Here is a 27815-nt window from a genome sequence, read left to right on the forward strand (position 1 = left end):
TTAACTTCAGGGAGTGAGTTACTCCAAAATGTCTCGTCTGATAGAGCAAACTTTGCTCCTATGAAATTTCACCCCCCACCCGCCTCCCCCACCATTTTTTTTTTTTTTTTTTTAAATTGGGGCATGGAGCCCAATGTGGGGCTTGAATTCACAACCCTGAGACCAAGACCTGAGGTGAGATCAAGAGTTGGATACTTAACTGACTGAGCTACCCTGGCTCCCCTGAAATTTCACTTTTAAAATGAGTTAAAAGTTGGGCACCTGGGTGGCTCAGATGTCTGCCTTCATCTCAGGTCATGATCCCAGGGTCCTGAGGATCGAGTCCTGCATCTGCCTCCCCATTCCGCCGAGAACCTGCTTCTCCCTCTCCCTCTGCCTGCCACTCCCCTGCTCCTCCTGCTCTGCCACTGTCCCTGTCAAATTAATAAATAAATCTTCTAAAAAACAAAATAAAATGAGTTTAAAATCATGCGTATCTGTGATGCCTTTGGAATTCATGAAATCGTGTGTCCTCCATGTTCTGTCAGCGAGTGTACCTGGGGGAGACTGGAAGGGAAATATGAAAGGGTGAGAGACCACATCCCGTAACGACCGATACCTCAATACAAGTGTCCAATGATACTCTCCATTCCTGTCTTCTGAGTTGATCCTTAGGTACTGGTCAGTGACAGAAATACTTGAAGAGTTCTCGCCCCTAATTTTTTTTTTTTTTTTTTTTGAGATGTAATTTTTTAACAACTGAGTTGGGTTACTTTTTAAAAAATTTTTTTAATTCACGTGAAATTAACAGAAGTCACAGTTCTATACATTACTCCGTGGTCATTGGTAAGGTTGTCGTAAGCGATCGCACTCATCCCCCCCCACATCCCGCTTTGCCTGAATTTTAAAAGTTGGCAACTCGTTGTTTTACCTTTTATTTCAAGTGCATCATGTTTTAATAACTTTGAGGAACGTTTGTATTATTCTGTTTCTGTTTTTGTTTTTACTGGGCTCAGACATAAACAGTATTTTGTATTAACAATGTCAATGGTGTACTGCATTTTATTTATCATTTTTTGAAAGTGCATCAGTGTTTTGAAGCTAAGACCCCTTCTAAAATTTGAAATATGAAAAATCATCTTAAAGTTCTCTAAGATGAATAGACAGTGGATTATAGAGGGGGAGAGTGAACGGGCCACATGCGTTTATACTGTGTGCAATCTGAATTTACAGTTCCTACATGAAGGGCTGAAGAAATATGATGCAGTTAAATCTGTGTTGCTATAAAACTGTCACTTCGGGTCTGTTCTGGAATATTTAGAGAGTTAATGATTTAGATCTGGTTTAGGTACACAGGCCACACCTGATTCCTGACAGGCGTATACATCACAGTAATATACATTAGAAATTCTGTAGAACAGGTGATTGGAGGGCACCTGGGTGGCTCAGTGGGTTAAAGCCTCTGCCTTCGGCTCAGGTCATGATCCTGGGGTCCTGGGATCGAGCCCTGTATCGGGTTATCGGGCCGTGAAGTCTTAAATTTGGCACTCTTTCTCTTACTCTAAATGAGACGTTGAAGGTAATTTTCTGAGATTGTAAAATCCTAGCAGATTTTCTCAAAATGAATTTAGGTGGCCATTTGCCCCAGAATCTCCTGGAATGTTTGTGTAAAATGCAGGGTCTTAGATCCCATTCCAGAATGCTTGAATCACAGTGTCTGGACGTGGGACTGGGGCTTGATTCTTAAGGGGGAAGAAATGGCCCCCCAAGGTGAGCAGTCTTTTTAGGGGGAGAAAAGTGTTACCCATGGTTTGCTGTCCTTCCTAGGACCACCTAGGACACAGACAGAACATCTGTGGTATTACAATTTATGGCAGAGGTTGATGGGGAAGGAGTGATAATGAAAAATAGGTTGAGAATCACTGAACTAGAAAAACCTGTTTTAGGGGCGCCTGGATGGCTCAGTGCATTATGTGTCTGCCTTCAATTCAGGTCATGATCCCAGGATCCTGGGATGGAGCCCCACGGCGGGCTCCCTGCTCAGTGGGGGAGGGGTCTGCTTCTCTGCCTCTCCCTGTCCATCTGCCCCTGCCCCTACTCCTGTTCTCTCTCTCTCACTCTCAAGTAAATAAATAAAATCTTCAAAAGAAATCTATTTTTAAAAAAAATCCTCATGTCCTTTTCAGGCATCCTAAAATTTGGGTTCAACCTAGGCAGGAAATCTGTGTGTTAAGCAGCATTCCTTTGCAGATCTAAGGTTCTGTGGTGTGAATAACATAATCTCTATGTTCCTGCTTTCAGCCTCCATTCCTGATGAGCATATTGATAAGATAAACCTTTCAAAGAGGTTCTTAGAAGACTGTCAATTGTTATGGAAATTCCCACTTCTGTGTTTTTTGGAAACCTTTCCATTGATGTTTCTATTACCCCTTCAGGGAGAAAGGACTCTGCCTTGATTTTTTGTGGTTATTCATCTTTAGCTTTTATTGAGAAATCAAACCAAACCTACAGAAGAGGTGAGCCAACCAAACAAAGAACTTTGTACCTCCTTCAGCCAGCCTTACTGTTTGCTAACGTTTTACCACATATAAATTATCTTTTCCTCTATCTAAAAAGGCCTGTGCATGGCTTAAAACGGGGCCAAGATTTAGAAGCCCTGGTTCCGCTGGGTTTCCCTTGTCTTTCCCTCCGCTGATTTTATTTATTTATTTATTTTTAGGATTCTTAAACTCATTAGATTTATTTGTAATTGTTTGGCTTCAAAAGGAATCTTTGAGAATTAAGCAGTTTTCGAACTTTTTTTCCCCCACCATGAAAAGTAGAAATAGAATAAATTTTGATAAGAAGGAAAAAGGATTTAACAGCCAAGGCAGATACTGGGTTAAATATTCCTTTAAAACTTGAAAACCATTTTTTTTTAATTTCTTTTCAGCATAACAGAATTCATTGTTTTTTGCACCACACCCAGTGCTCCATGCAATCCATGCCCTCTATTATACCCACCACCTGGTTCCCCCAACCTCCCACCCCACGCCCCTTCAAGACCCTCAGATTGTTTTTCAGAGTCCATAGTCTCTCATGGTTCACCTCCCCTTCCAAAGCCTCTGCTGATTTTTTAGATGTAAAATCTTTGTGAATAGGGACCCGCGGTCATCGTGAGAATCACGTGAGTATCATGGAACACCGTGTAGCCAGATACCCACACGGGCTCCTAGAATTCCCAAAGCAGTTATGGTCCCCAGGTTGCCGTCCAGGTCCTCTCCTCCGTGTGCTACCGGCACGTCATCCACACAGATAAATCGTGGCACTATCTGGAGACTCGGAGGAAGAGCCGATTCCAAGCCGGACTCTTGGCTTTGGTTATGCTGGTGCTGGTGGGGACATTCCGTGGTGACAGCTGACACTATTAGAGCTCCTTAGCACATTTTCTGATGTGTTTGCATCCATTTTTCAACCGCAGTAGCTGAAGTTTTAGAGACTGAATGTTTCTTTTTAAATATCAAATCATGCCCCCCACACAGACTTCTCGATGGAGCTCTGGGCAGCTTGATGACAAAGCCACAAGTACACAGGACATGCTGAATCGGTTCCAAGCAGCCCCACTCTAAGAGGTAGCCTCGGCTCCATTATTCTGTTTGGTCCCCAGATGGTTGTTTCTCTGTTTTCCTGCGGATTTTATTGTCACAGAAAGACCCGGGGTGGCCAGGCCATTTGACTTGACTGGCAATTCGCCCCTTGTTACTAAAATGGATCTTGATTCCTGTTGTGATTTCTTTTTCCTATTGTGATTTTGAAATTTCTCTACCCTGATGCTGTTCTTGTTGAGAATCCTTGGAATCCTGCTGCCCACGCTGAGTGCTAGTTCCAGCAGGTTACCCTGTGGCTTGGGGACGTCATAAGATTGGAGTCCCTTTGTCCTTAGTGAAACAATTAATTCTAGGATCTGCATCATGGACTCAAGAGAATTAAAGTAATTCTTATACTTAGAAAAGTGCTCAGTGTGTGTTAGTATTGGAAAATGTACCTGGCATAGGAAGTGTTGGGATCTGGAGCGCACAGCCAAGAAAGAATTATTGAGACATCTTCAGTGCAGAAAGGTGGTTTTATTGAAGCAGGGGGACAGAACCTGTGAGCAGAACTGGGGTTCAGAACACAACTGGGGTTGTGAGCGTGACTGATTATAGACTTTCAAGTTGGGAATGGTTTAGGGATAGCATAAGTCTCTAAGGAATTTTGGAAGCAAGGTTTCCAGGACCTTGACGGGACTAGCTATTGTTATAAAAAGGCCATTTATTACTGTCTACTAAAACCTTAGTCGTGAGACCCTGTGGATGTGTAACAGTGAGCCGTATGCTTGGGGGAGGACTGCTGACATGCATCTGGGGAGGGCGGGTTAATGGATAAAGGAACTTTCCAAAGGAATTTTTATATTTAAAGTAGACTCACAGGGCCCTGGCCTTTGGCCCTTAGCAAAGTGCCAGCATCCAGGCAGCTGAGCTCCCAGAGGAAGGTCCCTCTGTCTGTTTCAAGGGCCTGACGATGAGCTGTAAGTCGGAAGGACATTTAATGTTTCTTCTGCCTTTGTTTCCCCGTCATACCCTCTTCTTTTTCAGAATTCTCTGTTATGAATCAATTATTTAGCAAATGGCCCTTTCTGCATTCCTTCTTTATATATGGGTACTTCACAGTGTCCAGTTTTAAGACTTAGAAGACATAGAATTTAGCTCACTCTACAACTTGCGTGTGTGTTTATAGGAAAAACGTTTCTTTATTTTGTCCACGGCTGATTGGCTCTGTTCGTTGGTCTCCACCATGGCACCCAGGGGCTACCCAGGCAGCATGTCTTCTGAGGTTCCAGCTCAGTTCTGTCTGATAATGTAAACAGCCCTTTTGGAAAACAGCCCTTCCAGCTGGGGAAAAGACAGGCTCAAATTGTTCCCACTTCTTTTCTCCTTGGGCTGAGGTGTGGTGCAACGAGAGGGGTGGGACTTACTCATGGGCCGCTGTGGCAGGAAGTTCTGGAATTCCTGGGCATATTGTCCTTGTCGTCTGTGGACGTTCTTGGGCCCATTCCTCAAGGGCCTCAGGCTGTCCCCAGTCGCGCGCTGAGCTTGCCCTTCTGGCCCCCCGAGAACCAGCTGTTAAAATTTCAGGAATTCGTCAGTCGGTTGTGGAACAGTTAAACAAAGCCTACAGTAAAAATTAAAGTAGATAAACTTACAATTAAGTTGATTGTAATAAAGAGTAATTCTCCAGGGGCGCCTGGGTGGCTCAGTCGGTCAAGCGTCTGCCTTTGACTTGGGTCATGAACTTGGGGTCCTGGGATGGACCCTGGACAACAAATTGTTTACAAATAATTAAATACATAGTACTCAGGGCTGACTGGAGGGCGTTTGTTGCCCACAGAATGGTGTCTGAATCCTGTAGCGTGATGTCCCGTGTCCTCACTGACCCCGTCCTCTGAGCTCTCCGTGGTGTCCCCCTCCCCCACATGCTCGTCGCCCCTCACTGTCTCCCACATAGTCCTCCTCACCGCTTTCATGCTGGATAAACCACACACTCGTCCTCCAGGAGACTGTTGCTAAATCCACTTGGCTTATATTCTAGACTCCCATTCAGCATTTAAAACTCAGAAGGTTTTGAGAAAATTTAGAATAAACCTTAAGTTATGGATTCTAGATACGTTATTATGGGTTTTTTTGATGTAGAGTAATTATAAGAGAAGGATTCATTTGGAGATCGGTACCCAGTGCCGGGATGCATGATATACTGGCCGCTCATTGGCTCATTCACTTGTGCCAGTGCCCCCGTGATATGGGGTCAATGGACAGGAAACTGAGGCCCCGAGAATTCGGCAGCTCGCCCCAGTGGGGCCAGACCTCCCAGCCAGTCTGTGGAAGCCCAAGGTCAGTGTCTCACAGACTCCTGTTATGTGTCGTTCACTACACAGGTTCATGGTGGATTCTACTCAGAAATCAGACAGCAGGGGTGCTTGGGTGGCACAGTCAGTTGGGTATCGGGCTCTTGGTTTCAGCTCAAGTCCTGGTTTCAGGGTCGTGAGATCAAGCCCTGCGTTGGGTTCCTTGCTCTGTGCAGAGGCGGCTTGGGGCTCCCGCTCTCTGTCCTCCCCCTGCTTTCTCTCCTGCTCTCAAACAAATAAATCTTTTTAAAAATATCTGACAACATTTTATGAATGTTTTTCTAATAAATCTGCTTCATACTGTATTTGTAGTGTATGTGCTTTGCTATGAAAACTTTAAAGCACTGTGTTAATATTAGTTAATTCAAGATGAACAATTTCATTTGCTAAAAAAATAAACATTTGGGGGAAAGTGCTATTTATCTTCTGGGGAAACCATTGGTAAATATATTTAATCAACTGTCTGCTATTGTCAATGAACTGTTCAAAACTAAGGGCTAGAAGGGCTCTGGGGGTGGGGGCGAGAAGTGAGTCCGTCTATCCTTCGTGTGCATAGGGAGAGCCGGGAATGGGAGTGAGAAAGGACACCTGCGGACCGTGCCGCAGGGCCGCTCCCAGATATGCAGCGAGGACAAGAAAGGCCAAGGACTCACCTTCCTGGATGTTTTGATGGCTGAAGAGGGAGATGCCCAAGGGAGCAATGGTGGCGCCATGCCATGTCAGGTTACACTTGATCCTGGAGGATTGTGGTCTTTGAGAAATTCTTTGGTCACAAACTACCACCATTAAGAGAATCTGTGTTGTGAAAAGAGTTCAATTCTTAATTGGAGAAAGAACATATTCAAGGGGAAGCCCCTTGGCAGGTGGACAGATGTGGACAGACTCCTACTGAGGACAGCTTTGAAGGCGAGGATGGAAGGGAAGGAGTGAGGGCCCTTGGAGCCACATGTTGCCACTGTTGAGAGGGCACTGGGGTATGTCTGACTTCGCTAGGGAGAGAGATTTGAACAAAAGGCCCTCCGACTTCAGGAAGGCCATACTGGGCTGGGTGTGGGTTATCTCTACTGTCATCATGTCACCCCCATTTTAGAGGGGCTCCTCAGTCTCATTTTTCACCCCCACTGCACATGACATCAATGCGATGTCCTTCCTCGAGAGAGGACGACAGGAGTAGCCATGTCCACCAGGACTGTTGGTGCCCCTCGTGACATGTGGTTAGCTCTGGGGAAGAGGGTGACACACTAGATATTGGAACACATAAAAGATTTTGGGTACCATAGAATAGAAGGGACATTTGAGTGACACTCCAGACTATAGAGAAGCTTCATGGAAAGACAGTATGTTCAGTGACGTATACGTTTGAATCCAAGCCATTTAGTAACGGATTGTGTTATAATGGGGGAAAAAAAGACTCACTGTTGCTTTAATTACAGTTTTTATGGAAAATGCATTAATGGCTTTTTATCAAGACTGTGATACTGCTATTAACTGTGGAAACCATGATGGTGCTTTGGGGAACTGATGAGATTTCTGTGAGGCTGGTCCTAGAGCCCATCGTCAGAAGCAGAGACTAGAACAGTCTGCCCATGCCTATGGCATACCTTGTACTAACGAACTCACCTTTGCCATTGAGCTGGAAACAAGGTCACCTTCCAGCTGTGCATTTGTTCTGGTAATTGGCGTCTATGTTGACCTATCTGGCTTCTTAATCTGGATAGAAAAGGCTTTGGCCCACAGTCCTTTTCGGGAATGGCGGACACACTCCCAAGAGGCCATTGTAGAAAGAGAAGTTTAATGTCCAGAGTATAAACTTTGCTTTAAGCCCATGGGCCCTAATGAGATAAAAAAATAAAAGTTACATGAACTCCATGAGCCTGGTGAAGTAATTTCTTTTTATTATCTTGCCCTGTAAAGGGTATACAAACTAAGCATTCGGAAACAACAAACTATAAGAACATGTTCCCCTTTCTGAATACTTAGGGCGGCTGTAATAGGAAATCTCGTTGACAGACCGGGAAGAAGTCTGAATCTGAAGACAAAGGCCACCGATCCTACCTAAACCAAGGAAGGCCAGAGGGCAGTGGATGTGTCTGCGTGGACTTTTATGGACGTTAGCGTTTGAGATACGAGTGCAACGCTCCGGTGTTGGTTCACGGTGCGGACGGAGCACGCGCTCTAACTGCCTACTCTTTCCATTTTCCAGCACTCCGGCTCCTGAAGGAGGGCGCGGATCCACACACTGCCGTTTCCTCGGGAGGCTCCCTGCTGCATCTGGTGAGAACCTTGGACTGGGACGCCTGGGGGTCAACACAGGGAGGAGAATCAGTTGTGGGTTCAAAATCCAATAGCCAAATGGACCTCGTTTTTTTTTTTTAAGACTGTTGATTTAATAGAGGGTGCAGAGAGCATGAGCAGGGGGGGAGGAAGAAGCAGACTCCTCACTGAGCAGGGAACCCCATGCAGGGCTCGAACCCAGGACCCTGGGATCAAGACCTGAGCCAAAGGCAGAGGCTTAACGATGGAGCCTGCAGGCCATCCTCCAAATGTATGTCTGACAGATGATCCTCAAAACATGACACTTTCAAATGATCAGGCATGGATAATGAGCTGCAGTATTTTCTAATTACTACATTGGAGTTTGTAATTAATTTTAACAAATGGAGTTAGAACTTCTGTCCTAAAGAAGATACTTCTGAAAATAAAGCAGATAACCTTGTATCTACTCTAGACTGTTAGGCAATCATTCTTTTGCCTCTGCACTTTGTCTTTCTGGCTGCAGTGGATTTCCTCTATTCTCTGCTTGTGACCAGGCACATAAAAATGTGAATAAAGCTCACCTGCATTCTTTTGGAGACAAAGCCTTGGATAGCTAAGTGAATCAACTAATAAGCGATTGCATAAACAAGAAAATATTATGTTAGGATCATGTGCCAGAAATTTTTGCTGGTTCACTTAAAAATTCAATAGTAGGATCAATTAAGTAGTCTTAGGACTGATGTAATGATTAAGACTTAATTTTGAAAAATATCAAAATTAATATAACATTCAAAACCTAACTCAGAGGCACCTCACTCAGGGGTGAGCTGTCTTTCTTTTGTCTTTTCATTGAACTCTGTTAAAGAAGGTCAGGCATCAAACAGCCCCAAGCTCTGGAACGCGCCCCCAGTTCTCAGCCTTAATTGCATGTTGGAATCACCCAGGAGCCGTAAAATGCGGACACCTGCCTCCCAACCCTAGCCAGGACACCTGCCTCCCAACCCTAGCCGGGTCCCTGGAGATTCTGACATTTTTCTGGGATATGACAATTCAGAGCTCCCCCAGCTGACTCTGATTTGCAGCTGAGGCTGAAAACCACTGCAGACAAGAGAAACATGTACCTACCAAAGGCTCAAGATATCCAGGGGACACAGGCAATCACATTATGCGCTCAGCAGAATAGAAAAACAACTCAGAATAGTGATAAGAGACAGTCTGTAGAAGAAATGTCAACTGTTTCTCTCCAGCTTTAATTGAGATGAAAAGAGAGATTTCTAGATAACTTTTTCCTTCTCTGGAGGGTTTTGGCTTTGAAGCCTCTCCATTTTGGACTCCAATCATTACGGGGCTTATATGAAACTGCTAAGGAGCTATGTATGCCTCCTTAGTTCCTAGATCCCAGGTCTAACAGTGATAAGAAATGCTAGCTTGACTAGGGACGTGCTAACAGCTTCGCACAAGCAAATCTTTTCCTCTTGGTTGACATGGTTATCTCCTACCAGGAGACCCAGTGATCAGCACGTTCAGAAGGAGATGAGGCCAGGCCTTGCTTTCTTTTCTTGGGAGTGTCTACACCTGCCTCTGTGCCCCCTGTTAGAAGAGGATCAGGAGAGAATTCGAACCCATGCCAATGGCTTTTGATCTTTTCTTTTCATATGTAACTTCATGTACATTTACACCTTTCATGAAGTTTGAGAAGATGCTTAAGCTCACTGAGGCTTGTTTTTCCCACCTGTGAAATGGGCATATTATCTGGAACACTGTGTTCAGAGTATTTACTGGGATGAATACATATCACAGCTGCATTGTGATGGTCAGAGAGAAAGGAGAAGAACTGGTCAGCCATAAGGTGTCTTTGATATGTTAGATATTGATCAATAGCTACATTACAGTGTATTATTTAGGATGCATTTTCATATAAATTAATTTTTTATTCACTGTAGTTCTGTGTGCTTGGGAATATGCCTGTGTGACTTTCCTCTGACAGAATATGCCTCTGACTGGAGACACAGACACACACAATGTTCTTGCCACATCGGTTCCCCAGTGATACCTAAAGGGGCTCATTTCAGTTTTCAGAGAGCACACGGTCCTTCTAATTCAACGACTGGAAGACAGACCTTCTCTGTAAACAAACGATGTGAATTCATTGTTAATATTGCCAACAGTGTTATTACTGAGCATGTGTGTGTATGAGAGAGAGACCCACAACTGTATATATAAAATGCATTTGCCTGTAATGAACATATAAAATGCCTTCTGCCAGGAGTCAAGCCAGTGGTTGCTTTCTGGTCTTCCGACCTACAGCCAGATGCCACTCTGTCCCTTCCCCTGGACCCCTGCCGCCCTGTCTTACAGCTTCATCCCTTTCTCAGGATAAGCAGCAGCCTCTCTCCTCTCCCGTCCCATCTTTGCCTACCCTGCAGGGTGCTGCCGCACAGAAGTCAGTTCAACCTCTCTGTTTCATCAGAATACTGCAGAAACTTCCCTTTCCACTCAAAGAAAAACCCAAAGTCCTGCATAGAGACATATCATGACCTGCCCTGGCCATGGCCCCACCTCGGTTCCTCCCCTCTTGTTCTCAGAGCTCCTTGCTGGGTCCTGCCGCCCTACTCCCTCCAGGTGCATCCCCCCCACCCCCCATCTTTTCCACTTGGAACATTGCTCTGCACGTGTCCACACAGCTCATGCCCTCACTCGTTTTGGGTCTCTGCTTGGAAGTCATCTAACAGAGCAGCCTTCCCTGGCTTGCCCTATAGGAAAGAACAGCCTATGACCACCACTCTACAATCAACTCGACTTTCATCTGGTGTCTAGTTTCCCTGTAGTGTGCAGGTGCCACCAAACAGATTATAGACTGATGTGATTACATCCTAGTTCTTAGACTGTCCCCCCTGTGAGAGCAAGAACTGGGCATAGTCTTGGCCTGTTGTATCCCCAGTGCCTAGGGGAGTGCCCAGCTCTTGGTACCTGCTCAGTAGACTTGTTGAGTAGGAAAGTTAATGCATTAACTACTTAATTAATTAATGTCTGAGGCCATGGTCACTCTCAGGGATGCAGAGATTCAGAACACATTCTCTGCCCATATGGAGTTTAGTTTTCCCAGGGAGGGAGAAGAGTAAACCACTGGCTATGGCCGACCTGGGGGGGCGGGGGGGTAAACAGGAGATCGTGGCAGAGGACCATGAAGAGGCCATCCTGCACTGGGAGAAGAGTCCTGACACTTTCTCCGACCCTCCTGATCAGACGCAATTACTCCTCCATCCAAGCTCTCCAAGCGCACGATCCTTGCTTCCTGCAGATCTTGTCATGATGGGCCGTGATAAATGGGTGATGTGTCTTCTCTCTCCGCTAGACTGCATTGTCAAAACCTGTGACTGTCTTAGGCACGCTTATATCCTTGGCTGGTCACGTGCAGGAAATGCTCACTAGGGTGTCCGTGAATGAACGGATAAACGAATGGGCCCCAGGACTTAAGGGCATCTTTGGCTAATGAGAGGTCGGTTATTTGAGGCCCAGATCACAGAGTAGACAGACTCAGAAATAGTGGAATCAGAAGGAAAACGAAAAGAGAGGATTCAAGGGAGAAGGCAGAGGGAAACACGTTCTCAACCCTCCGTTTGGGGCAGCTATGTTGCATTTTCATACCATCAGGCATGGGCTGCGAGCCTCAGACAAAAGGAAGGCAGGGCTGGGGAGCATGTGAGAAAGCCTGGGGACGGCCGAGGGACCCCAGGGTCAGCACCGAGTCTTCCTTTCCTGGGGTTCCTGAGTAAATAAAAGCAAATGAAAAATTGCGAGTTGCCAGAGAGACAAAATTACAGGGCTTCAGCATGCCTTAGGTGCTGAAAAAGGCAATTTAGCCATCTGAAACATCAAGGGTGAGGGTCTGGGCTGTCAGCCCCACCTTTGGGGCATCCTGCGTTAGGAATCCTAATGTGTTATCCATGCCGAAGCTCTAATTAGAGATGCTTAGATCGACGCCTTTGAGAAAAAGGCACCATCTGTTTGTGTGGGCCATGGAGAAAAAGCAGTGGAAATTGTTGAGATTTCTAGAGTTTTGTTGATTTCATTCAGTTCTTCTTCATTGAGTTCTTGATTCCAAGAGTAGATTTCAGTGCATTTCTCTTAGAAGTACCAGGAGAACTTTGATGTTGGAGATTAAGAATTCCCATCCCGCACAGGGATTTTGTTTTCTATCAAAATTTTTGACAAATACTTCCAGATCAGCTTGTTTGCCCACCCTTCTGTAAATAATTCATGTATCGAACCTAGGGGAGATATCACGTCCCGTGATGGACAGAGGGGAGGTAAGGGCAGCAGCCGACAGCACAGATTTAAGTCTCGGGAAGACATTATATTTGTGAATTTGGAAACAGAATCACACAGGTATTGCTAAACCGCTGTGTGGGGGTTTAATGTTAAGACTTCTAATAAATAAGCTCTTGAGAAGGAGCTTCCAGTAGTGACCAAACCCTCGCGAATGGAGCATGAAACGCAAATTCTTTCAGTGTTGTCTTGTGACAGCAGCAGAACAGTGAGGCTTAAATGGAATGTGCTAGAAATAGACATTACTCTTTCTTTGATCTGGTGATGAGATGAGAGAGCAAGAGAGAAAGGGGGACATTCTTTGCAAAAGCAGAGAAAATCTCCAAGCTAGACCAGAAATTTTTAACAGTGACTCAGGCTGGGGAGAGGAGGCAAAGTCTTTTCCTTTTGACATGTGTGCTTCATGTGATCAAAGAAGTTAATGAACTTAGTTAAGACTGCATTTTTGTTAGAGGCTTAACACTACCTGTTTTAATCACTTCCTGCTCTTCCAAGAAGTTCTGGTGTCTGAATTGGCAGCTCATTGGGCTTCTCTCTCTGCATCTTTCAAGCTTTAGGATCTGGAAGAAGCCGAGATAATTAGCAAAATACTACAGTGGCAGCTGTTCCACATCTTTGTATCTTTTCGATGGAGGAGAGAATATTATATTTTGAAAAGAGTCAGAATATTAGGGCTGTGGAGGAAATGTCTAAAGAAAGATCTAATTTTAAAACTGGTCTAGGTGTTAGAGTGCAAAAGTGGTCAGGAGATACATGGACGTTTCCGAAGCATCTGGGTATTGACCGTGTAACTTCGCCTTCCTTTGTTCTCCCAGAAAGGAAGGGGGGAAAGCTGTGAGGGTAAGTGCTGGTGAGAAAATGCATCATTGCAGAAGAAAATGTGCCCTCTCCAGGGGCCGTTCCTGGGATTTTCTTGGGTGATGAGGACTGGGGGACATCCGTACAGGATGGGGCAACAGGAAGCGAGGAGGCAAGTGAAGGAGCAAGACGGACACAAAACGAGAATGTCCATGAGCAGGAGAGCCCAACCATGAGGTGATGCTGGAAAGGGCTGGGAAGCAAGAAGCAGTTTCTGTGGCCTGGAAATAGTGACTCTTTAAATTTTTTCCAAGGAAGTGATTAAGATTCAAATTTCTGGCTGGACTTTTTAACATCCAGCATCTCTTTGGTCCATGAGAATCGTGGCATCCGTAACTGGAAAGCCCAAGTCTAGGATCTTCAATCATGAGTACAGCATCCATCTAAATCTTGAATGAAAACCCTGACCTTGTTCTGTGTGGTGGGCATATTTTTATCTGGACTGCGTGGGTGCATGACTTAGGGGTAAGAAGGCAACAAAAGTGTGTTTCTCAGAATGCCACCAGGGACTGAGGGGAGTGAATTTACCATTTTTGAGTAAATACAGCACACAGGACTGGTTCATTCAACAGCAAATTCTGAAAAATTCCTTGGTAAAGTTACCAGTGAGATTTGTGTTCTATTTCACCTGGTCTCTGCAACCACAGAACCCCATTTATAAAGAATTAGAATCTGGGCAAGGAATTTTTTATAGATGTCTTTGAACTGTGAGCTTTGAGAAAAATCCAGTTGACCAGCATTGAGAGAACAGAGCCTTTCTTCAGGGAAGCTGTATGTCTCAGCCAGAAAGGTTTTCACTGAGGGCTCAGTCTGAAACTGACCCTCTCAGAAAGACCTTCCATGAAAATGACAATTCCTCGAAGAGCCATTTCATTCCTCCTCCTGATTGTTTTGTTGTTTCCTACTTTGGGGTGCTCCTCTGAGATGGCCCCCATAGCTCACTGGACCTGTCCATCATACTTCTCTTTGGCTGCATTGCCCTCTTGAATTTTGAGGCTATTGACTGGGGACAGTATCTAGTCCATGACCAACTCTTTGGGTTGGCACAGCACTAAGCACAAGGGTAGGGTTTCAGTGAATTCTTAACGGATTAGGAATGTCTCCACCCCTCCCTCCTCCACCGAGTCCTTCAAAACCTGTTGAGAGTGTCCCATACTGGGGTGTCCAGTTCTATCAGGGTGTTAGCTACCCATCCACTGTGAATCTAGAATGCTCTGAACACCCTCAATCTCATTCAACTGGATTGTCTGTTTCCCAAGGATATTACTATGTCCTTAAACTTGACCTGTATATTGCCAAGTGCAGTGCCTGGAAGAGAGCATTGCCTGGTAAAATCTTGGTGATTCAAAGTGAGGCAAACTGAGATTGCAGCTGAAGGTGCAGAGTTTGCAGTCACTTAAAAGGATAGAAGTTCTATTACGATTTTAAAATTTCTAGATAGAAGACCTATTAGGATTTTAAAATTTCTGGTACATCTGAATCTCTTTAGTAATAGCTGGTTTTATAATTTGAGTTTGGTTCAATTGGTTGGAAGATATCTGTGCTTGGAATGCAGGTGGAAATAAGAGCTATAACTCAGCTCAGAGGGTTAGGTTATGTATGGAGAGGTAATCTGTAGGACAAGTATTTGCCAGAGAGAAGAAACACATCTTATTTGGCTTATGTCGGGATAAATCATGTAAGTTGAAGGTATCATTAGGTCAAAAATGCATTTAATACATCTAACCTACCAAACATTGTAGTTAACCTGGCTAAGCCAACATTAGCTTAACCGCTGGGCAAGATCATTGAGCACAAAGCCCATTTTCTAATAAAGTGTTGAATATCTCATGTAATTTATTGCACTCTCTACTGAAAGCGATACCACAGAATGGTTGCATGGGTACCGAGTGGTTGGCAGGGTACCACTTGTCTTTGCTCACGACAGCATGGCTGCCTGGGAGCCGCGGCTGCTGTCCAGCCTCATGAGAGGGGCTCGAACCGCATGTCGCCAGCCCCGGACATGATCCAAATTCAGAATTCTTTCACACCTTCATAACGTCAAAAACTCATAAGCTGAACCATTGTAAGTCAGAGACCATCTGTACATGAAAAGCAAAAATGATAAGTATGTTCAAGATGACATTATAATGAGTGCGATCCTTCAGTGTGATATAATGGCAGGGAAGTGGAAGTGATTTTGTACAGATCTCGGCACTGGCTGAAAGAGGTGGCTGGTGGGGATTGATGTTCAGTACAAGGGGCCATATGGGAGTTCTAGAGAGATTTCAAAGATTTTTAAATATTGCAGCAAATTCAAATTCATTTTCCTACTGAAACATATCTCTGTGTGTGTGTCTCTCTCTCTCTCTTTGTGTATCTCTGTCTCTTCTCCATCTGTCTCTGGTTGTAGGACAGTTTTTGAACCACTGGGAACCCGTAAATATAGGACAAGAAAAGTGGACAATGATTAATCCAATTTGATGCATAAGTCATGTTGCTTCCCCTCTCCTCTCCACTTCTGGAGGGTTCAGAGAGAATTTTTTTGATTAATAATGGAACTGTGCTTAGCACGTGATACCCACTCGATAACTGATATCGGGATCAAACTGAATGTTGTCCTGGTAACTCTCTGCTCATCTCTCCCACCCTGGTGGCTGTGAAATCTGCGCAGAGGAGCAAAAAAGAGAAGTGTGCCCTGAAAATATATAGACAGTGAGAAAACTAATGTGACAGGTTTGACCCATGTTTTAAAAAAGAAAACCAAAAACTTGCAAAAGATAACTTCCATGTGTGAACAAGGAGTTTAATGTGGGAATTCAGCATTTGTAGAAAACGTTGAATTTTCTGAGTGATAGATTTCAGAGTTGTTCAGGATATGGTCGTTAGCCAACCAAAAAACTAAAATACATAAAAGATCCCTTATGACAAGATGTAGGGAAAAGACAAAACATTTAAAGTTTAAAATTGTGTCTGTTAATTTGGTTTCTTTGGTTTTTAGGGTCTTTTCAGCTGAATCAATAATATGCATTGTATTGAGTTTGTACATCGAGAGACATTAATTACCTTTGGTTACAAACAATTCCAAACAGTGAAAGAATGCATTCCCTGAGAAGCTGTGGACTGCTGGTTAGTGTGGGGGGTGTTTGTTCTCACTAATCCTAGGCAACTCAATGAACAGTGTTGGAGGAAGGAGCTGTTTGTGGTGTTGCTCTCTAAATACGCGTTAGGAGGCAGAATGGAATGTTTTGATCACATTTGGGATATTGGGATTTAGTAATTTAGCATGAAGCCAGTCTTCGGGGTGGCAAGCCAGGGGATGGGAACTAATGTATAATGCGGTGGAGGTTTCTGGGGGCCTAGAGGGAGAGCCTTCTACACTTCCAGAGAGGGTGTGTAACCCAGCGTGACTGGTGTGCTCACTGCGGGACGACTGTGATTGTAGGGGATGAAAGTGGAGAACTCTGATGAAAGGGGAGAAAGACCTTTTTGGGAGAATAGGGCTAGGATGTAAGGATCGAGTGACTTTGAAATTAGCATATTAAGGTGAATGAATAGTGAATCTATCAGAATCGGTAAGCTCAGGGGCATCTGATCGGCTCCGTTCATGGAGCGTGGGGCTCTTGATCTCGCTGTCGTGAGTTCAAGCCCCACACTGGGGTGTAAAGCTTACTTAAAAAATAAAAATTAAAAAAAAAATCAATATGCTCAGAAACTGGCTAAGCTTTTTCAGGGCCAGATGGAAATTTACTTGCTCCGTGGAGGAGGCTGCAGGAGAGATGGTGTTTCCACAGAAATAGATTTAGGTTCTACGGACATTTCTAGGTGAGGAAGGCTTATTTGAAACAGACTAGGTTCCAGGGATTCGCTGGAAGGAAGTGCAGTGTGTGGACTTGAGGGACCTGGGGGGCGGGGTGCATGAAGAGATCTGGCAGTTCAAGGACAGCTTCACAGGCACGGGGTCCACATGGTCGCTTTAGGCTCCACTGAACCCATGCTTGGTTCCATACTCTGCTGTCACCCTCTTAAAATTCTTAGTCATTTAAAAAAAAAATGTATTTATTTATTTGAGAGAGAGAGACAGAGAGACCATGGGGGAAGGGCTGGGGGAAGAGAAAAATCTTAACCAGACTCCATGCTCAGCTCAGAGCCCGGCATGGGGCTCGATCTCATATCCCGAGATCATGACTTCAGCTAAAATCAAGAGTCAGATGCTCAACCAACGGGACCACCCAGATGCCCCCAAATTCTTGGTCATTTTTGAAAAAGGGGCCCCACTTTTTCATTTTGCACTGGGTCCCACTAGTTATGTAGCCTGTCCTGTCTGGACCTTGGAGACGCAGGGGATGGTGACAGGTGGATTGGGGGAGATGACTGCTGCGTTCAGAGCTCTCTGAAGGGGACCTAGTGGCAGTCCAGCCACCTTCTTGCTGCAATAAACTGTTGCCAGAAATTGGTTGAAATGATGAAGAACGGCCTAAATTGGGAGAAAGATTTGCTAGCTGGAAGAAAATCCTTTCCAGTGAGAATGAGGTTTACTATCTAACAATAATGTTGTAAGAACATTGTAACGGGAATGTTCAACTATCGTAATCTTTTCAGACAAGTGTGATTAGAAGGTATTTATTGCTGTCAAATTATTATTCATGATCCTCTGAAATGTGAGTCTAAAAATTACATTACTTGAGAGAGGCTGATACCATTTTCCACACTGTATCTAATTAACTCTTTTTTGGTAAAAGACAGGGAAGAGCCAAACTGTAGGTATCTTTGAATTGTAAATGTGGGTTCCTGAGGTGCGGGTGGAGGGGGTCTTGAAAGACAGGGAAGGAGGAGGTCCTATCACTGTTGATTCTGCAGGGAGTTATCAAAAAGATAAAGACAGCAGAGTACGTGTTAGCAGCATGTGAATTTCCTGAAAGAAATTGGATCCAGGCCCTAATTCTAAAACCTATTTATTGAGCCTTTAGATTCTGATCCTCATCTTACTAGTCGTTGGACCCAAACCTGCAGCTCCTGTGAATGGGACTCGGGGTCTTAGCATCTTCGTTACTGTTATACAGGACACAGTACTTCACAAAGGCAAACGTCATGGTTCAAAACCGGAACCAATCCCTCCAAGTTCACGTGTGCCATTGCCCCAGGTGCTTCCATGCATCCCAATACAGATGCCTCCGCATCTTCTTTCATGTGGAACCTGAACCATGATTTTGCACCGTGCTCACCACTCGCGGTCTTGAGACCACCAGATATTGGAGGAAGATAGGGATGTTCTTCCATGACTGCATCATGATTGGGAAACACAATTCATGTGTCTTTTTTTTTCTTTGGTGAAATACCAGTTCAAACCTTGTACCTAATTTTAAAAACTGGCTATCTTGTAATCACTAATTTTAATGCAAATTAAATAATATGAAAATATAAATCAATTTCTGTAAAACCTATTTCCGGTACTATCAGTCTATTTGGTTACTGTCTGAGATTGCCCACGGCTCACCGATGCTTGGTTCACTTATTGAAAGTCATTGATTGTTCTGTCCTACTTTGTGTAATCTATGTTACCGTCTTCAGGTTCACCAGTCTTATCTTCTGCAATAGCCAGTCCATTGTTAATCCCATCCTTTGGTGTATTTTTTATCTCCACCCTGGTAGTTCTCATCACCAGGAGTTAAATTTGAGTCTCTTTGCTGTCTCCCATATCTCTGCTTACCATGTTCAACAGTTTCCCAGTTTTTTTGAACACACAGAATGTAGTTATTGTAACAGTTTTAACATGCAGATTTGCTCATTCTAACAAGTGTATTGCTTCCGAGTTGGCTCCCGTTGTTCCCCTCTCTCCTCTTTGTGGGTCCTGTTTGCTTGTTGTCTTGTATATCTGGTCATTTTTTTTCCTGGATGCTGCCATAGTGAACTTTGCCTTGTTGGGTACTGAATATTTTCATATTTCTATAAATAACCTTGAGCTCTCTTTGGGGGGGTGTTGAATTATTTGGAAGCAGTTTGAGCCCTTCAGAACTGGAGTTTAGTATTTCTAGGTGGGGGTAGAAGACCTTTGAAGTCCCCTTTCTCTGTGCAGCCCTGATCTTTCTGTGACTCTGTCCTATATCTTGGCCAGCTCAGTCTCTGGACTTTCAGTTCAGTCTCCTCTTAAGTGGCCCTGGGTGACCAGGGTTCTTCTCACTGTGCTGCAGCTTGGAAAGCCCTTCAAGCCAGGGAGCTGGAATAACAGCAGCAGTAGGACTGCATTGTTTCTTCCCAGCTCTTGGAAGTCATATTTTGTCTGAGAGTTTTTGCTTTTGTTGCAGTTATTTTGGGCAGGAATGCCAGTCTGGGCCCTGTTACTCAAAAGGGAAAGCCCTCCCATGATTTGTTTTTAATTGTCTGGTCCAGGAATAGTTGATACATTGACATGATGCTATTTCCAATGATGGCATTGATTACTACTTCTCTGTGGGAGGGGAAACTGTTGGATGAATTCAAATCCTATGGGAAACATGTATCTATCAACTCAGAAATTTTGCTGATCTGTAGTTAGCTTATTTAGCTTAAATCTTTTCTTAAAATATTAATTTAGCTAACATGCATTGGAACTGATGTAGCTTATAGATATAAAATATCAGACTTATACTAGGACAGGATAATTTATAAGGTGCAGGGCAAGTGAATATGTGGGACTCTTCAATAACTATTGAAAGTTCTTGATGACAACAGTGGAGCCTTAAACCAAATGCAGGAACTGCCTAAGCACAACTATGGAGATTGTGTACCCTTGGAGCCAGCCCTGACTTTGAATTTTTTTTATAAATTTTACCTATAAATAATAAATAGAAGAGCAAAACAAGTTCCTGGAGAGTTTGATTTAGTAGACTATGAAATTTCTATAAAACACAATGATTAAAATTCATGTTAGAAGATTCTGAAATTACCAATAGTTAACTGTTCCAAGATGGCACCCTGGAGTACTGACTTATCTTTTGCAGCTAGGCTGAAGGCTGCGTTTGGATGATGGGGGATGCGTTTAGAAGGACCATGACGGGTCTTATCTGTCTTGGATGCAATAAGGGGGTAAAACTTTTTTCGTCAACAAAATTGAATAACAAAATATGTATATTTTAGAGCAGAAGGCTCATATGATCAGATTTGTATTTCAGAAAGATAATTCTGGCAAGCGGTCCGAGATTTTCTGGTAATCTTTTGTAAAAATGACGAGGACACAAAGACTGAAATTTTTTCCTCCTTCTTAATGTCTGTCCCTATGTTCTCATTTTTATTTCTACTGTCTGTGGATGCCATTTCCCTTTGAATCCTCCAACCCCCATCTGCCCCTTAGCTTGTAGGTTAGCTGGAGCATCGTTAGTCCCATCTCTCAACCTCTAAATTGGCATTGAAGTCTTTATCTATGGACATTTGCAATGAACCTTATCATCATTTGAAATACATTTCTTTCTTTCTTTTTTTTTTTTTTTCTTTCTTTCAGTGTGCTCGGTATGATAATGCCTTCATTGCAGAGATTCTGATTGACAGAGGGGTCAATGTCAACCACCAGGATGAAGACTTTTGGACACCAATGCACATCGCCTGCGCTTGTGATAACCCTGACATTGTCCTGCTGCTTGTATTAGTAAGTAAAGCAATTTAGTTTTCTACCATTGGAAGATTTGACAGCATACCAAAGGCTATATATTTAACTATTACTATTTCACAATATGTAATACTTTGGTTGATAAAAAAATATGTATGTATGTTACCCTTTATTTTCCTGGAGTTACAAGATAATTAGAGACTAAGGTTGTGGGTGACAGAGTTTATAAAACAGATTGTGTAGATGTCGTGTGGAGCTCTACTCTGCTAGTTTTTTTTCTGGGAAATTATATGCCTTTATACTTTGCAAGTGAATCCTAACTAAAGTGGTTTCATAAGTGGTGTTTCTTTCAATCCTTTCTCTTAATTCTTAGCCAGCTAGGCATACAGTAAAGATATCTGTTGAATCTTATTGTCTTGCTCACATCTAGTAAACCAGTGTCTACAGCATTTCTTTACAAGAAAATGAAAACTTTAAGTATAAAACTTTACTAGAGTTATTTGTTGCTGTTGTTTTTTTATTATAGCTTAGATCCTAGCATTGAACCTCACAATATATTTTAATTATTTCAGAAATGAGAGTTGGGATTTTTTTCTGGTGAAAAAAAATCTTGTGTTATCTTAACAAAGATTCTTAAGAAATTATGCAGGAGTTTTAGAAAACCTGCACATCTCCGTGTCTGATTATGTTGCTTTTCTTTGGGAGACAGAATTGAGAAATAGAAGCTAGTTTTATTTCATGTGTGATCATAGAGTTAAATCTATAGTATCCAAATTAACATGTTCATGGTTCTGCAGTGACTCTTTTCTCACATCAGGTACAAAGTTGTATTTCTGACAGTTATATTCTACAGTGACCTTCACTTACTGATCATTGAATTAATATTTATTGATTACTATTTTTAACATAATCCCTACCCTTGAGGAACTTCCAGCTTATTCATCATTCAGATATTTATTGAATAACCCCTATGTTCTAGATGCTACCTGGCGAACAAAAAGTTTACGTTAGAGAGAGTGGCAAGAACAGACAAGAGCAAACAAGTAAGGGCACCACTGAGAGATTTGGTCGTGGATGAAGCAAGTCTGAGTGGTCTCCTTGCCACCGTGGAATAGCCAGCCCAGCCATCTATCCACAGGAATAATTCACTTTCAAATAAATATGGATGAAACCCATTGACACAAAAATTGTAGCAGGAATGTGTTCCTGTTTACAACCTCAAAAGAGAGATTTATTCTACTTCCAGGAGTAAGTGCCACTGGACTTGGTGTTAGCACTGCCTGTCCAATATTCTTCCCATTTTCCAAAGATTCCAGATGAGTAAGAGACTGTGTAAGTATTTGAGAGTGTTCTGGTCTTTACGAAGAGGGTCAGCCATGAACATAAAAAACACAAATCCCTGCCTCTTGGAGCTTGCATTCTCCTGGGGAGAAGCCGGAAAGAACAAATACGCAAAGGAGTGAAATACACAGTTATGTCAACTACAGAGAACTGTGGGAAGGCCAGGAGGAGAGGAGCGGAGGGTATTAAGGGGTGGCCTCATGGAGAAGGGGACATGTGAGTGAGTCGTGACTGGATTTCCCCGTGTTCTTTCACCCCCAGTGAATCAGGGATCCTCTGGAGAGTTTTGGGTGAAGTGACACGATCGGACTTCTGTTGGAGAAGATCCCTCTGGCTGCTCTGTGGAGAGCGGACAAGGGGGGGCAGGATGGGGGAGCCATCTGTTGTCACTCCCCGGGCTAGACGCTATGGTGGTGGTGGCGGTGGTGGGAGGTGACTCGCATCTAGGTGTTTGAAGGTCAAGTTGTCCGTATTTGGTGTGGGGTTGGATGTAGGGCTTGAGAGAAAGACCACAGATCACAGATGACTCCCACTTGTTGGACTGAGGAGTAGAGGCTTGGCATTTGTGTTAAAAGCACTGGAATCATCTTTTTCAAGTCTCTTAGAAAATCATAATAAGAACAATTTCAGTGAGGTGAGAGATAATTATGTGTTATGAGCTTTTGTGGAGTAGAGATGTGTGTGGTTGTGTGTGTTGCTATCAAATACTGCGCAGCACTGGAACGTTGCTATTTTAATTGGATCGCAGAAGGTTCGTGTCCATGAAATAGGCTCAGGTACTGCGAATGTTGTCAGTACTCTTGCCAGATGATCTATGAAACTCTGAGAGGTAATAATAATTGACTTTGGCACAGCCTTCCTATGTGTCTGATATGTTTCTACATATGCTTTCTAGTGATAAATTGACTTAGTTCTCCTGCAACCCTACTGCATAGATGCTAGATTTCTCTGCCCTTTAGAGGTGAGGGACAGAGGCCCAGAGAGGCCAGGATCTGTGCTGAAGGCCCCAGAGTAAGGGCAGGGACAGATTTGGTGTCATAAATTGAGCACCCGGTCTGCTGTCCTCTTGCTAATGACAGACTTCCTACAGAATGGCAAGTCCCCAGAGTGGACAGATGATACCCCGATTCTCACCGTAATATCATACATTCATTCCCCTTTAAAAACACTGATTTCAAACTGATATTTAGAATTTGGGAAGACAGATAAGAAACATACACTCGATTCTTGTTATTTGTGGTAGTTATGTTCTCTAAGGTCACTGCAAACACCGCATTAGTGAATGCTGAACCACAGCTCTTGGGGAAGTGCAGCACTCGGTTCCCGCGAGCCTCTGGTCACGACATCGTCGTCAGCTGGTCTGTGGGAACTTTGTTTTATCTGTCTTTCTCCTTAAAGACACCTTTTAAAATATATACTATCGATTCATAAACATTGAACTCATGGCCAGGAATGCTATATTTCGTGCCTGATGGAAGCCTAGCCACACGCGTGCTTTCTCCATAAGGCTTCTTGCTCTAGGAAGCAGTAGAGAACATCTCAGCACCCTGCTTGGGGCTCATTTTAAATGACAAAATCGCCAACAAAAGGACAGAAATGTGAAAGACACACTAAATGGACCACAACAGAGACTTTGCACTATGAAAGTTAAACTTGTCATGTGGGATCCCCATTGCAAACGTGCGCACCGGCGGACCAGACTTGTCCCCACTCCGTGCTTGTGCAGGAACCACGGTGGGTGTGGAGCCCAAGGAGCCCTTGTGGTATTACGGAAAAAGTCAGCCAACAGGCAAATCTGCAAATGTGGAGTCTATGAATAGTGAGCACCCACGGTGTTTATTAAGCAAAACAATATACACACTTTCTTAGAATTTTAAGAGTGAAATAAAAATCATCTAAACCCAATATATTTTAGGAATTGGATGGATCAAAAAATGGTTATTTCTGCAAAACTTTTCAAAATTTATACAGAAAAAGTCTCAGTATTTTTACAATTTCCAGCACGTATTTGGATAGGGTTTTGGAGTTTCCTGAAATTTTATAGATCTGTCACTGGAAGTGTAGAGCATTCCTATGATGTGAGCAGTACATTTAATATGTAATCCTTATTTTTATATAAAGAAATCTATTAATAATACATATCTCAAATCTAAATGTTTTGCTTCCCCAAAATAAAATTTTAAACCACTATAACTTTTTATATTTATATCTAATTATACATGTATTTAATTATATGTAGTATACATTATAATTACAATTTGTCCACTGAGAATTTTCTTTTCCTCACTTTATTTTATAAATTGTTGAGCATTTCACATATATACGTCTGATTTTTCATTCTACATTATCCTAATTTTAAAAATATTTTCTAATTTGCTCCATATTCAAACACTATGTTCTATAACTCAGAATTATCTCTAGTTTTTTAAAAAAATTTTTCAATGTACAGGGCCATGTCCCAGATTTTAAGAATCTCTTCTGTCCCTCAGGACTGAATCACAAAGGCTGATAAGTGATGAACTCAAGTCATGTCAGGTCTTTTTCTCTAGGAAATCTTGATTTCATATGCGTTTCAACATGTTTATGTACGTGTATTTCTGGCGTGTTGTATTCGTGAATCTGTATCTTGAAGAACGGATACACTCAGAATCTGCGCAATCCCGTGTCTGTGGAGGGAGGGACGGTAGGCTTGTCTTTGCTTTCTCGTGTCTCAGGACTGCACTGGGAACCGTTTCTGAGGAGACTTGCTCAGTTCTTCCATCTTTTCTCATACGACTTTGGGTAAAAGAAACATATTTATTGCAGGGTTCTGAATTTTCACATCTGATATTGCAAAGTGGCCACAGGTGCTACATTACTCTGCCCCATGACCAGTTCCCAAGCTGGGGCAAATCTGCACGTTTCAACAGTCCAGTGTGTTTGGAACCATCGGAAATATATCCCTTGAATTTGGTATTAATTATTTTAGGAAAATAATTTAATTGAATAAAAGACTATAGGTTGCTTCTACTTGAGAAAATGATATACCTGTGTTACTGATAAATCATCTCGGACTTCTTGTCTTTCCTACTGAAAAACTTGGGAAGATATAATTTGATATTCCATGTCCTGGAGTTATTTAATAAACCTTACTCCACAAAGGGCATCTATTAAATGTGTTTACAAAAAATGAGTAACGGACAACAGAAGGCTAAGATGTCATTTTAATTAGTTTTATTTACAAAACGGTGAATTAATTCTGTTACCTACTACTAGGAGACCTTTCAAGGTATTTTTACTCTTTGAAATCAGTAGGCACAGGGAAAATATTAGCAGGTGGGTAGTCATTGACTAAGTGAGGATCAGCGAAAGCTTTATCATTGTTTCACTTCAGTAACAAGGGGATGATTACTGGAAATTGCTCTGAATGTTTTCTCGGTCCTTGGCCTTTTGCGTTTGCACATTTGACATTCATCATTTTTGTGCCTGTTGGATACAGTGTGTCATGGACCATGTCTAATGGGTACTGTGGGACCGGATCATTTTAACGGGTGGGGCCAGTAAATGTGAGAAACCAACAATTCTGTCATAACTGAGGTAGGAAATGATTTTTCAAAAACACACTGCTTACTTTGTGTTAGAGGGCTTAAACCGATAGATCAAAATTAACTCATTCCCAAATGTTGCTCCTTCGTCGCTTAGACTGTGGTGTGGTTAAAGACTGCTATGCAACTTTCATACTGTTTAGTTATGCTTTATCCTTCCTGTCTCTGTAATCTGTTAAATAGTAGGACATGGGGTACCCTGCTATTTAAGAAGGTGATCTTCCTTCCTAGAAAATGAGCTATACATCCAGAGGGTTCAAGGTACATCTGATTTCCCAAAAAGAGCTATGGTAGAGGGCCTGGCATCATTATCAACGTTTTACGTAAGTGACCCCACACTCAATATTGAATCTCTCTCTTAGCGGTCCTTTTGCTGTCAGTTTCACTGACAAAGTAAGTTTACAGGCTTGAATGCCTTCAGCTTCCACCTAGCAGACAAAAGCAACAACAAACCGTTGACGTTTTTTCCTATCCATGCACAGCTTTTGTTACATCCGGAAAACGCATCTGTTTCCCTGCCGAAGCTAAATTCCCCTCCATTCTCTCTGTACTCCACTAACTGCCACCTGTCAGAGGATTTCTGCCTCACGTCTCCATCTCCCATTTCCACGGTCTTTCTGTCGGGTTCCTCCTTTAGATTCATAGTTATGTCGCAGGATCTTCCAGTAATTAAAAACTATGGAAAAGCCCAATTAAATGTCTTTCCTGTCATTGTCACCATGGCGTCCCTCTCGTTTTTATAGTAAGGCTTCCCTGAAGAGCAGCCTGCTTTTGTGGACCCACTTACCACCTCCTGGCCACGCCTCAGGGCAGTCAGGCTGCCTGCTGTCCACGCGGGAACCCCAGCATGGCCTGGCCCAGAACGCTTTTGACATCGCTGTGATGGCTTTCACCGTTTCTCCTAGTTCATTTGTCTCACGAGATCTAAAGGCAAGTGGGTCAAAGAACGAGATCTGGCAGACGTCCAGGTTTTTTTACTCAAGGTTCTATTTTTTGGGTTAATCAGATAAGAATTTGAAAGGAGCTACGTTGGCTTCTCAGCCCTGTTCATGGCCATGAAAGTTAGCGATTCTTGGCAAATAAGATGGTCTGTTAAGTGTCCAGCATGAGGAGTTGACGTAAGCGCTTTGTGGAAATGATGACGGTAGGCGGGTTATTGACACACCAGCACTTCCCACGGTGACCAGTAATTCTTACTCTGTTGTGGTAAGAAGGCTTCCGATTCACTGTCTTGGCGAAACTCCGGTGGACAAAGCAGTGTTGATACTTCGAGTGGCCGTGCCGTGTGTCCAGTCCTCAGAGCCGATTCTTCTAGAACCGGAGGCTTGTGCTCTGACCAGCAGGTCCCGTCTCCCCCACCCCAACTCTTGGGAACCACCTTTCTATTGTCCGTTTCTGTGAGTCTGACATTGGGTGTTGTTCTTATGTTGTGTTTTTGTAAACCTATCATTCCCTAACCCTTCCCATCGCTAAAGTCTGTGGTGAAAATTCCTCCTGAACTATGGTGAAAATTCTCACTCAGTATTCATAGTGATTAAGACCGTAAGAGTGATTTCAGAAAACAAGTACTGATGTGTGCTTCATGATAAATCTATAACTTGACATAAAATTTTTTGAAGAATGGAGAAATACATTATACACCTTTCATGGGAATCTGACAGAAACGTGAGCACCTGAGGTTTTCCCCGGGCGCGGCCAGTTTGAGAAGCACACATTTGCACGTCTAAGGTCTAAGGGAAACTTCCTTAGGTTTCCCTGTTCATTTATTGAAGCTCCCATTTTTAGTAAATTATATTGCCTCTTCAGAAGTGCTTTTCATGACAAACAACATTTTTCCTCTATATTTCAGACAATTAAAGTTTTAATAATTCTCATTAATATTGTAAAACATTTAGATTTAATTTCTGAATATCCTTTTAGGAACACATTTTATTTTTCTAATTAAAGAAGCAATTCACAGTTATTTTAGAAACATTGGAAAATATAG

At 43.0% G+C, this 27815-nt stretch overlaps 1 protein-coding gene across 5 annotated transcripts in view; it reads left to right on the plus strand.

Moving 5' to 3' along the window:
* MYO16 (myosin XVI) overlaps positions 1 to 27815 on the plus strand; it is a 576627-nt gene that overhangs the window by 176728 nt on the left and 372084 nt on the right. For all 5 annotated transcript variants that reach the window (XR_009400078.1, XM_059378159.1, XM_059378158.1 and 2 more), the window contains exons 3-4: positions 8103 to 8173; positions 20799 to 20942. Coding sequence is in view for 4 of the 5 variants with exons in the window: in XM_059378159.1 (XP_059234142.1) it covers positions 8103 to 8173; positions 20799 to 20942 (215 nt within the window). In the remaining variant the exon portion in view is untranslated. The remainder of the gene's footprint in view (positions 1 to 8102; positions 8174 to 20798; positions 20943 to 27815) is intronic.

Source organism: Mustela nigripes, chromosome 15 (assembly GCF_022355385.1).
Source record: "Mustela nigripes isolate SB6536 chromosome 15, MUSNIG.SB6536, whole genome shotgun sequence".
Classification (NCBI taxonomy): Eukaryota; Metazoa; Chordata; class Mammalia; order Carnivora; family Mustelidae; genus Mustela; species Mustela nigripes.